Source organism: Cnephaeus nilssonii (assembly GCF_951640355.1).
Source record: "Cnephaeus nilssonii genome assembly, chromosome: 10".
NCBI classification, from domain to species: Eukaryota; Metazoa; Chordata; class Mammalia; order Chiroptera; family Vespertilionidae; genus Cnephaeus; species Cnephaeus nilssonii.
In genome coordinates, this window is record NC_137081.1 from 10,997,362 (window position 1) to 11,010,556 (window position 13,195).

A 13,195-nucleotide genomic window follows, 5' to 3' on the forward strand; every position below is an offset into this window, starting at 1 on the left:
TCAAAAAGACACTGTGTATTAAGTTCACAGTTTCATCTCTTACAGCCCAGTGTAGTGCGTACATGCTCATTAATGGAATATATGAATAACTATTTCTTTTTGGTCTTCATGCCACATGCTTGGCCAGATTAAGATTCTTTTTGCTTTCCTCCCTCTACATTTTCTCATTAAACATATTCTATAGCACTTTGTCAATCACTAAATCAACGGGAGGCCTATAAAATCTATACTGCCAATATCCTCATTCTTAGGAAACAAAGACTGACATTAAGGGCTAAAGGGGCATGATAAATGCAATGAACTCTCAAATAGTTCAGGAAAAAAAGTATATGTAAAAAACCCAACAAAGTAAATATGGCACAATGTTAAAAATGAGTGAATCTGAGCAATGAGTTTCCTGAGTTCTTTGTACTATCTTTTCACATTTTTGTAAGTTTGACATTATTTCAAAATACAAAGTTTTTAAAAATCTGTACTCTCTAGACTCTCACACAAGCTCATACCATATTTCTAAATGGTTACTGGTTAATTTAGTTTAAAATCTAAATCTAAAGTGTTCAAAAAGGGATGTCTGCCTATGTACCATGTTAAACAATATGATAGCACATTATGATCACTGAAATTCAACAAGTCCTTATCAAAAGTGAATATATGTATGCAAAGTGACAAAAAAAGAATAGAAAAAGGGACATGCAAACAAAGATTATATGTTGTTACATTAACAAAGCTGAAAAGGGATTATGTAATGATATAAACTATTTAATGTTAATTAGGGTCTATTTCCACAAAATATTTACTATCCTACAAAAAATTATCTCCTCCAATCCAATTTTTACTTACTCTTCATCACTACTTTAAATCGAAAAGCTGTGCTCAAAACACATAATAAAAATGAAAATTGAGGATCAATTCTCCACATAAATTTTGCTCTAAACATTCCAATCTCGTAACTTCCATTTGTTATAAAACTATCAAATTCTTCATCAATCTCTTAAAAATTCTCCACAAAGATCAGCAAAGTAAGTTATGGATCAGTACTTTTTTGAACTGAATCTATAACATGTTAAAATGAAATATCATTTATGAGCCAGAATCTTGGGCAGGGGGTTTGTATATAGAAAAGCATTGATCTGAACATAGAAGCCAAAACATAAATCAAGAAATGGCCTTGTACCAAAGTCATAGTTACTTTTGATAGGTAACACTTCCTTTTGATAGCTAACACCTTATATTATAACTGGAAGAAAGAAGTAGAGGTTTGTGACCACACATTATAGTGTTTCAATAGAGCATATTTACATTCCTTTTATTGACATGTGTATGTGCTTTTTGCAATTTCTTTATTTATTTTTATTTTTATTTTTTAGAAAACATAGCATAATGGTTAAGAATGTGGACCCTGGGGCTGGAGGCTTGAGTTCGAGCCCCAGGTCAGCTACTGACTGGCAATGTCACTTATTTAACCTGTTTCCTCATGTGTAAAATGGGGGTAGTAAATAGCATTTATCTCCAAAGGTTGCTAGAAATAGAATTCTATTAGAATTAGAATTCAGCCCTCATCTGAATTTTATTTAAACCTCAATTCATTTAGATTAGAGATAACTTATAGTTGTTAAAATTTAACTGTATTCAGGAATATGCTAACCACCACCACAAGATGGGGATGTTACTGCATAAATCTTATCGCCTTTTTTCTCCTGCCCATGCAAGTCCTGTCTCTAAGGCCTGGTTCTGAGAGCACTGGCCAGTCAGTCTAGCCTTGTCTTGATTCTCCTCCAACTCTGTGATGAAGCAGCAAAGCATTGCAGTATGAGCTCTACAACCAGGATGTCTGGTTTCAAATCCTTGGGAAAGATACTTTAGTCACTCTCTGCCTTAGTCCCATTCCACAAGGCACCAGGCAGATTCAGTGCTGACATATACGGCACAATGCTCACCACAGAGAATAAGCACTCAATATAGTAGCTACTACTGTTTCCTCCCCCCACTCTTCTATTTATTCCTCTCCTTTTCCTGGCCATTAATTAACCAGTAAATACTTGAATGCTTTTAAAACTATTTCTTTTGTATTTTATAGTCTCTCTTAATTTAAAAATTATATATAACAGATGGATATATTTCTATTCTTGTTCGAAAGGGTCCTTTACTAGCCCTCCACAACACAACTTAAAAAACCAAAGCGATCTAAAACCAAATAAAGATACCGTTTTACCTCCTCAGAGGAGGAAAATTGCACAGATGTCTAAGTAATACACACTGAAAGAAGCAGAGCATTTATCCCAGAGTTGATTGGGATAATTAATGTGTTTGAAAAATGTTTGTGAGTGAGAACTAGACACTTCCCCTGGCTTTTGCAAATCTAAGCTCTTCTTCCACTTGATACCTATTCGTTCCTATTAACCTCACTAGGTTAGGTCAGCAAAATCTGAAATTAAACACCAAGTTGGCAGATGTGAATGAATTTCTGTAAGATGTAGCAACATAGCCATCAGAATTTTGAGAGCAATGTAGCTGCAACAATTGAGAAATCAATGAACAACCCAATCTTTTAGATATGCAGGCCTCAAAGTTTCAGAAAGTCTTGTGTTTCCCTCCTACCCAGTTAATACTCCAGACCAAAAGGTTGTTTGCTAAGAATAAATATAATTCAATGGACTTCAATGCCTTTGGGTTTTCCCCCTGATGCTACAATTGCTGTTTTCTAATACCTCAAAATTTCTGCACACATTAATTCTTGAAATAGTTCTGAAAAGTAAAAGAAGTGGAGGAATTGCACTGAAGCTATAATATACTATGCTGAATATTACTAGTTATAACAGTGTATCCATAAAAGATTTCATTTAATAATAATGCCTATACATTTGAGGAAAAGAAGGATCTCTTACACTTTGAGCTAGCATGGAAGGACCTGGAGAGTATCATGCTAAGTGAAATAAGTCAGTCAGAGAAAGACAAGTAACACATGATCTCATTCATATGTAGAATCTAATTAATAAAATAAACTGACGAACAAAATAGATCTCAAGACATTGAAGCATGCAACAGATGGACATATTTCAGAGGGGAGGGGCTGGAGGTGGGGGTGGGAAAAGATTAACCAAAGAATTTATATGTATAACCCATGGACACATACAATATTGTGATGAAGGCCCGGGGAGGGGGCGGGAGCAGAATGGCAGGGTTAATGGGGGGAAATAAAGGGGACATCTGTAATACTTTCAACAATAAAGATAAATTTAAAAAATAAAAAAGAAAACTGACTGAAATTATTCTAGAATTCATTTTTACGTTTATCCATGAAAAATATTTTTATGCTAAAAAAATATATATTTTAATATATTTTATTGATTTTTTTACAGAGAGGAAGAGAGAGGGATAGAGAGTTAGAAACATCGATGAGAGAGAAACATCGATCAGCTGCCTCTTGCACACCCCCTACTGGGGATGTGCCCGCAACCAAGGTACATGCCCTTGACTGGAATCGAACCTGGGATCCTTGAGTCCGCAGGCCGACGCTCTATCCACTGAGCCAAACAAGTTTCGGCTAAAATATTCTTTAACATTCTGGAAATAATCATTGTTAACAATCAGCTTCACTTTATTTTTAAGATATTGATAAAAACTGAAAGGCCAGAGTTTAGTTTTGAAATTCAAATACAGATTTCTCAGTTAACTAATCTCTTCTTTGGAATAATGTACCTACCAAAGGGATATTGGGAGGCTTAAATGAGGTAACATATGTGAAGTGCCTGGAAGCACAGTATTTCAACAAAAGTAAAGAAAGAGAAAAAAGACAAAATTTGGAAGCTAGAAAGCATATGGCAGAGTGATAACCAACTCAGCAGGCCTAAGAAAAGCTGAATGCTAAGCCAGTGCTGGAGAAAAGTAGAGGAGCACCCCAATTTACATTATGTGATCTTAAAAGTCTCCAGAAGCAGAGAATGAAGGTGGAACTAAAAGCAGGAGGATTGATTAAAAGCATTTAAGAATGCAGTTAATTCTCAGATTCCCTCCTTTATTCACCAACCAGCAGCAATCTCTGGTTCAGATTGATATTCACTGCTGATCTCACTCATATGTGGAATCTAATGAACATAGCTTGGCACCAGGCTCACTTAGTTCTACAGGAAGACAAAGACAAAGCACATTAGCATGAGACGTACTATCTTCAGAAAATATCTATTCTGTCTACGAGGGGTCTTTTTTGGACCAACCATTGTTAAGAGAAAAAGATCATGTGGGGTAAGTACAGAAATCACGAGGCTAGAAAAACTTCCTGCTCCACAGGAACTAGTAGTACATTATCTATCTATATAAAACCCTAATATGCAAATAGACCGAACAGCGGAACAACTGAACAACCAGTGGCTATGATGTGCGCTGACCACTAGGGGGCATGTGCGGAACATGGTGGGTGTCAGCAGCAGGCTGCAGAGCACAGAACATGGAGCAGGTGAGCGGGGGTGCCAGACCAAGGTGGGGTGCTGGTCACTGTCATCGGGGCAAGCCTCTGGTGGTTACTAAAAATTCTTTGCTCCCACATGCTGCGGTCCTGCCCAGTGCTTGCACCCGCTGCTGGCCCCAATCGCTCAGCACTGTCAGCGGGTGCAAGCAGCGGTTGCTGGCCCCGATCGTCCCTGAGGGCTTCTTTACCTCCCCCTGCTCCTGAGGGGCGATTGGGGCAGCAGCCGCTGCTCACACCTGCTGACGGCGCCGGCTTGCACCGCTGCTGGCGCCAGCCCCAATCGCTCTGTGCCGTTAGCGGGTGTGAGGGGGGCTGGCGCCATCAGCGCGTGGGAACAGTGGCAGCGGGAGCGGGGCTGCCAGCAGAGAGGGGACCAGAGGGGCTCGGTGAGGGTGTGGAGGATGGGCTGAGACCCACCCCTGTGCCCACTGCAGCCTCGCAACCTACAGTTCCTTTCAAGGTGCATAAATTCGTGCACTGGGCCCCTAGTAACAAATAATGAGTGTAGGTTCCATGGCCCCTCAAGAAACGTGTTCATGCCAACTTACAAGAGTTAAACACTGCACACCAGGAAGTCAAGGTCTGTGACTTTTCATTGGCTTCTAAAGTTCACTCACCAATCAGGGGTCAATTTACAACAAACAATATTGCTTGAAAACATTCTATACTTATTATGTTTCTAGTAAATGAATTCAGGGGAAGGAAAACCCAAGATCATCTTCCATGAATAAAAGGGCTCAGATCTGCATTTAACTCTGAACTTAAAGCAGTGATTCTCAAATGAGGGCAATTTTGCCTTATAGGGAACATGTAGTAATGTTTGCAGACATATCGAGTTGTCATAACTGGAGGGTGTGTGTGTGTGTACTACTGGCACCTAGTGGGTAGATGGCAGGGATGCTGCTCAACATCCTACAATGCACAGGATAGCTCCTCACAACAAAGAATTTTCTAGCCCTAAATGTCAATAAACTTATGGTTAAGAAACCTTTCTGAGCTAGGATTAAATGGAAGATCACATACTGAATCACATACTGAACACTGAGGACCATCTCACATCTCAAGCATTCTTTTCCCAACGGGCTGCTAAAGCACTGAGAGCCAGGCATATGCCCTCCAGGCAAGGGATTGGAAGAATCTGCTTTGGAGAAAAGACCTAAGAATGATCCTTTTTCTAACCAAAAGATAGAAAAAAATTTAAGATGAAATTAATTGAATACTAATTTTGTTTGAAATAAGTATGAGATATAATCAACTGGGAGAAAGGTTGGAGTTGAAGGGCAAAAAGTATGTGTGTGTAATATACATAGCAGTGTTTTTTACAAGTCTAATAGAACCATTTGAGCTCCACGCATACAAAACTAATGTGTTTTTTTAAAATTGTATATGAGTGTGGGAATAATTTGATATATGGATTTGGGACCTAGTAATAGACTCCCTTAATTTTCTTGACTTGAATCAGAACAAACTACATCCAGAAAAAGTATATTGAAGCAAACTACTTTTCTACCCATCTGGCCAAGGCAAAAAGAACAGGCTGAATAGAGAAGACCTTAACACCATTTCTTGCATTATTCCTCATTTACTCACCAAACCTTGTATTAAAGCCCTACATTAAACATAATACCACTGAACGTTGGTTTCCTTGCTCATGGATACCACTGGATACCATGTGGAGTGTTTGCTGGGAGAGGACTTTTCACTTCACTTGCTCTTTTATTGTTTGAACTTTTATAATGAGGGCATGTTACAGATGGATACACACACACCCCCTGAATGATTAACCTGTTTCCATGCATCTTGACTCAATTAAAAATAATCTGATTGGAAAGAAGGAATATAAACATATAAAACACAGAAAAACCAAGAAAGCATATCCACAGTAAAATATTGCTCATTTCCCAATAGGTAAATCTAAAATACTTAAATGACACATATTAATAAATAGCTGGTGCTAAATGTAATCCCCAGGTATCATAAGGTAGAAATCAGTTTTAAAGTTCTCAACAGAATATATATCACTTTGGTAAGTTTCATTTTAAATAAATGTTTATTCTTTAAACTGATATATTTCCTTAGAAGCAATAAAACTCATTTATCTCCAAACCACCACGATAAAATGATATTTCCTTAGAAACAATAAAACTTGTTTATCTCCAAACCTCCTTTGTGCTCCACACTACCTAAAACAAAGCTAGGCAAATGGAGTTGCCAAGTGATGAAAAATGATCTAATAAATTAAATCAATGGGGGGAAAATCAATACTGTCAATAGGTGTAAATTTCACATTTCTGTGCAATTCCTTAAACAATGTTTTATAAGGTTTACCTTCTGATTATTCATGAATAGATTATTTTAGCTTTTTTAGAGGACATTGTAAATACAAAGTGAATAGAAGACTGGTTTTGTTTTTGCTACCTGATAACAAAATTGCCTTCCTGATGAAAAAAAACAAGAATTCACCTTCAGTAAAACTAAACTCAGTTTTTTCTAAACTTATTTTTATCACAAATCTATTCTTTATCCTCATCCAGAAAAACTTCATCTTTAAAAATCTGTTCATGTATATTATATCCTTTTGACTCTCTGAACCACTGTACAAGAAGACAGACCATGTACTATTAGCTCCCTCTTACTTAGGAGAAATTGATGTTCACAGATGTTGGATAAACTCATTTAGGTTCTATAGATAGTGAGTGGCAAAGAAAACACTTGGAACCGAGTTTTCTGATTCCAAGCCCAGTGGCTCTTTCCACTATACCACACTAACTCTTTCATAATAAAGTGAACCCTAAAAACTAGAATCTTGGAGGACTACAATGGGAATATGAGTCTTAAAAAATTTCTTAAATTGTTAATTTATAATAAATACATATTAAGCAATTATTATCAGCTTACGAGCCATACTAACTTTGCAAATGTCAAAAAAACCCACATTTCAAGATTTTGTTTTGTTTCCTTTAAAATATATTTTTATTGATTTCAGAGAGGAAGGGGGAGGGAGAGATAGAAACATCAATGATAAGAGAGAATCATTAATTGGCTGCCTCCTGCACGTCCCACATTGGGGATTGAGCCCGCAACCTGGGCATGTACCCTGACCTGGAATCAAACCATGACCTCCTGGCTCATAGCTCAACCACTGAACTATGCTGGCCGGGCCATATTTCAAGTTTTTTTTACTAATGTGAAACAAGTAACATCAATTCAAACACTTCAAAATAGTCACAAGAATAAAAATGAAGAAACTAAATATCCTCTTAATCATCTTTATGACACTGCCATAGTTGGTAATATACACCTTTTGTAATGATTTTAAAACTTAGCTCAGAGGTATCCTTGATAAATTTTAAATGTAGAGAAAATAAAAAAGTTATTTAAAACTATATTTAAAAAGTTTTCTATTTTAGTACTAAAATAGCAAAAAATAAATAAATTCATCTACCTACCTCAGTAATTGGCTGCCCCTGATGTGTCAACTCCAGTTCTTGAGGGCGTGTTACTTTATCAATATCCAAAGAGTCCATGCTGGAAGCTGCAGAAGTGATGCTGGAGCGAGAGGAGTTACTAATAGAGCGCACTTCAGCATCACTCACTGTGCCCGCTGATGCCGTTCTTCTGTGCTGATTAGTTACTGAGGGCTTAGCATCCTCTAGTACAGATTGCTGAGCAGCCTCATCCATGCTCAAAGAGGCCTGTTCTAGCTGTGCAGTAATATCATCCAGGGAGTAGTTGGCATGTGATGGTTTAGTAATCCTATTAGATGAAGAAGACAATCCTTTCAAGGTGCCATGTTTTGTTGTATGTCGGCTAGGAGGTAATTTCTGAGTGGCTTTTGTTTCTGTGATTTGACGCTTACTATTTCCTGCACCGATACTGCTGAGCTCCCGCTCTATTGAGCAAAGATCGGCCATCAGGGCATCCAGATCCACAGTTTCTCCCTGATTCAGAGCTTCTGCAATGAACAATACACATGATGTTTCCAGAACAACTGAATCAGAATGTATACATTCTACTATAAAGCAGTTAATGAATGCAGGGAAAGAAGCAAAAAATTCATCCTATTGGTCCTAAAGCCTCTCAAATAGAGTATTTCTAACAGTTTTTTGTTTTATATTCCGAGAGAAATTTTTAGAAGCAAACAGATCATCTTTTAAGATTTTTAGCCATCACAGGAGAACAATTATAAGTTGAAAGTAAAAATAATTCAAAAAATCGTACACTGTCCTAGTTTTAACCTCATCCGTAATGCACCTTTTTATCAGAGGCTCTAAGTTGTCAATATTATCAGTGCCCTGGTAGAGATGTTGCCTAAAAAGTTGAGGTCATAAAGAGAAATGTAAGGCCTAAAAAATTACAGATTGAAATATCAATTTCAAATACTATAAAGTTGACTAGGTAGAGGGCATTACTAGCAAATAAAGGCCAGAGGGCTGATTTTAAAATTACTAACAACTAACTTCACTGGACTTTAGGTTCCACCCAAGTATATACTTTGTCAATTATAAATAACTCAACTAGAAAACTATTTTAGTTATGTTCGTTTGTTTTTTTCTATGACCATTTGAAATAGTAATAAACAAATCAAGAAATATAAGAATTTAGTCAAGTTATGCATATCATTTCTATGTTGAGCTACTTGGTATTGTAGCTGCACTGCTCTTACATTATATAATTTAGTATACTATTTTACATTTTATTCCCAATTACATCTTACCATTCAAGTTGTATATGGAGAAGCGATAAGAAAAATTGGCCATGTTTGTTTCCTGGCGAAGAGGAGATCTTTTTACTGGTTCCATGGGCTTGTCAGAATCCAAACTCTTTAAAAAGGAAGTTTGAGAAGTCATATTATATCCACACTTCAATTATATAAAAATATACAGTTTGCCCTGGCCTGTTTGACTCAGTGGATAGAGCATCAGCCTGCAGATCAAAGGGTCCCGGGTTTGATTCCAGTCAAGGGAACATACCTTGGTTGCAGGCTCCTCCCAGGCCCAGACCCTGGTCGGGGTTTGTGCAGGAGGCGACCAATCGATGTGTTTCGGTCACATCGATGTTTCTCTCTGTCTTCCCCTCTCTCTTCCACTCTCCCTAAAAATCAATGGAAAAATATCCTCGGGAGAGGATTAACAACAACAAAAGATACAGTTTGTTTTATGATTAAGTGAATTGTTATAGAATAGGTAATAAAACCAAAGTTTTTCTAGGCAATAGCCTTACAGAAAAGTAACTGGTTTTCATATTATTTTGGTTCTAGTTTTTAAAAAATTTTAGATAATAATCTTACTGAAGGCACTTGAGAAATTCATACATCTTTCCAAATACATCAAGTATAGAGACTAAGTTCATTTTACATAAATTTACTATAAAATAAACTAGTTATATGAATATGGGCATGGTAAGATAAATAGGAAGAAATGATGCAGATAATTCTGTTATCTCTTTCTTCAAAGTAACTTGTTTTAGGTCCAGCATAGCGTCATTCCTGGCATAAGGGACCCTGAAGATATGGTACAATTCTGGACTCAAAATTAGTGTGACTCAAGATCTTAACAGACTAGCTACAACTTTAAACAATAATGAAATATTCTTGTTCTTTTCAAATTCTATGAGGGCAAACTGTAACCCAGCTACACTGCTTGTGCAAAGTCTAGAATTATACTACACTTCAGGTTTGGGTATCTTGTAAGTTATCTCACCACCTTTTAAAATGATACTTTTTCTAACCTTTCTATAATAAGGAAAGTAAGATGTTTACAACAGAGAAATTCAGGGTAAGGGTAGGTAGATATATAGCATCTTACCTTATAATATCTTACCTTATAATAGACAAATATGCAAATTGACTGCACCCTTGCTACGACCAAGCCACGCCCACCAACCACGCCCACCAGGAAACCGTTGCAGGGACATTGGGGTGTGGCAGAGCCCAAGGCCGGGAAAGCCTCCGCCGAGAGCAGGGAGCCTGCATGGATCGCAGGAAACCACTGGGGGTTGGCTCCTGCGATCGGTAGCAGGGACGCTGGGTGCCGCCAAGCCCAAGGCCGGGACAGCCGCCCGAGGCTTTCCCGGCCTTGGGCACCAGCGGGGAGCCTGCACCGATCGCAGGAAACCACTGGGGGTCGGCTCCTGCGATCAGTAGCAGGGACGCTGGGTGCGGCCGAGCCCAAGGCCACCGCCCGGGGCCAAGCCCCGACCCTGAAAGAAGGCAGAAGGCGGTGGCCACAGCCAAGGCCTGGGTCCCCAGTGCCGGCAGAAAACTGGTGCAGGCAGCCAGGTGAATGAAGGTCTATTGCACGAATCTTCGTGCAAACGGGCTACTAGTTTATTTAAATAAATTTACAAATATTGGGATTAGTCTTTTAAAACTTTAGTCTCTACCTATAATTATCAAATAGATTTCAAATAAAGGAGAATGCTGGACAGTAGAATCGTGGAATTAAAGTCGAATGCTATCTTCTTTATTCATTTATCTCAAGATAAAACAAATCCATTCAGAAAGTGTCCATCCTGGTTTTAAAACTATCATATGAAGGACGTTTATGACCATTCAGTGCCTTATTTCAAAATTTCACAAAACAGCCAGAAAATTCTCCTTTAATTGCAAACGTAAGTCTTCTGCTGCAATTTAATCCCTAAGCCTCCTTCTCTGATGGAAATGAAAACTAATAGGTAGGTAATGTTTACTGTAAAATAACTTGAATGTAATTGAGGACATATTAAAAGTCTACCTATTTACCAGTTTAAATAAACAGATATTTGTTATAATTGTCTGCTGTGTCCATGGTGCTGTGGCAACAAGGGAAAGAGCAAGAAATACTCCTTGATGCCAAGAAATTCATAATCAGTAGGGTAGTTTTTAACCTTTTTCTGGGGGTGGAAGTCATTGAGAATTTGAAAAAAGCTATATGCTATATGCACCTTCCAGAAAAATACAAATACACACAAATTTTACAAATGATTTCAGAAGCATCACCAACCACTTAAAACTTAAACCTGACTTAATATAAAATTGAAAATCCCATTAACATTGTATGTGTGATATAGGCACACAAATGACACATTGTAGTGAACTAAAATAATAAATAAAAAAACTTGAAGCTTAGCCACTAAGTAAAATTTTTTGAAAATTTCTGAAGTGTTAAAAAGCAACTGTTAGCAGTGAGCCACCATTACACAAGCGTTTCTTTAAATCTTTCTCTCTACAGACAGATTTGTATAATAAAAAGAACAGTCACAGCACTAGTTAGGAGACAACTTTTGTGGTGACTGGCTCTTTACATTTAGACATCAGGGGATTTAAATATAAAGAAGAATAAAAGGTACTGAACCAGTAGAAGGCCACTGCAATGGAGTACTGCTCCACCTTCAGCGGCTGGAGTGATACCTACCTATCTTCTCTTTTTGGCTCCCTTCCCAAATATGAGTAATAAAACCATACAGTCAAGGCAACCCCACACGTCAGCTAGCACATATTATCATTTTCGAATCCTTTATTTTGCTTCCTCATTCCTTTTTTCTCCTCAGCATAGAAATGCATAGTCTAGTCATCATCTCTACACCAAAATCACCTTTTTTTAAAAATTAAGAATTAAACTGAAATGGTCCCACAACTACAGATATAAGAAAGACCTTTCTCTCAACAAGTAATTATATTTCTCCTGACTGGAGATGAAGGGAATGATTCTTATGAGATCCTAGTAGAAGTAAAAGTATTCTCCTCAAAATTGAACATTAACAGATTATGGTCATAAACATGTCTGCTTTTCAAAACTATCGATCTTAGAATTACATGAAGAGTTTATCAGTTTCAATTACAGACTGTTACAGAAAGAGAGGAACAAACCAGTACTTTAAGTTTCCAGCTTACTACCTACTATTTTACTAGTTAAGGAATCTCAAATTTAAGCAATTTTACATATAAGTTCTTCCCAGAGATATTAAGAATGAATGAAAATAATTTTTGTTCTAATGTTCTCAATGACATAAAGTTAAAGTTGTTTTAATAAGCATAACCATCTTTATATATTGAATATAATATATCAACTGTGGTACTAACAGAGTACCCTTTTATTATAAAAGTGACCTGGTTTAGAGGATAAGGTCATTCTTTAAATAAAAAGAATAAGTAAAACAAAAAACTCATCCTATATAATAAAGAGGTGATATGCAAATTGACCCTCATGCCCTCACACAAGATGGCCGCCCCCATGTGGTCAAAGATGGCCGGCAGGGGAGGGTAGTTGTGGCGATCAGGTCAGCAGGGGAGGGCAGTTAGAGGTGACCAGGCCTGCAGGGGAGGACAGTTGGGGGCAACCAGGCCTGAAGGGAAGGGCAGTTAGGGGCTACCAGGCCTGCAGGGGAGGGCAGTTGGGGGGACCAGGCCTTCAGGGGAGGGCAGTTACGGGCGGACCAGGCCAGCAGGGGAGGGCAGTTAGGGGTGACTGGGCCAGCAGGGGAGGGCAGTTGGGGATGACTGGGCTGGCAGGGGAGCAGTTAGGCATCGATCAGGCTGTCAGGGGAGTTAGGGGGTGATCAGGTTAGGGGGTGATCAGGCTGGCAGGCAGGCAAGCGGTTGGGAGCCAGCAGTCTCAGATTGTGAGAGGGATGTCCGACTGCCGGTTTAGGCCCGATCCTTGTGGATCGGGCCTAAACCGGCAGTCGGACATCCCCCGAGGGGTCCTGGATTGGAGAGGGTGCAGACTGAGCTGAGGGACACCCCCCCAC

At 38.4% G+C, this 13,195-nt stretch overlaps 1 protein-coding gene across 4 annotated transcripts in view; it reads right to left on the bottom strand.

The window, feature by feature from the left end:
• The window catches only part of RAPH1 (Ras association (RalGDS/AF-6) and pleckstrin homology domains 1), a 74,398-nt gene that overhangs the window by 36,331 nt on the left and 24,872 nt on the right, over nucleotides 1-13,195 (bottom strand). For all 4 annotated transcript variants that reach the window (XM_079782232.1, XM_079782231.1, XM_079782233.1 and 1 more), the window contains exons 3-4: nucleotides 9,183-9,288; nucleotides 7,915-8,420 (exon numbers count right to left, since the gene is read on the bottom strand). In XM_079782232.1, coding sequence (XP_079638358.1) covers nucleotides 7,915-8,420; nucleotides 9,183-9,288 — 612 coding nt within the window. The remainder of the gene's footprint in view (nucleotides 1-7,914; nucleotides 8,421-9,182; nucleotides 9,289-13,195) is intronic.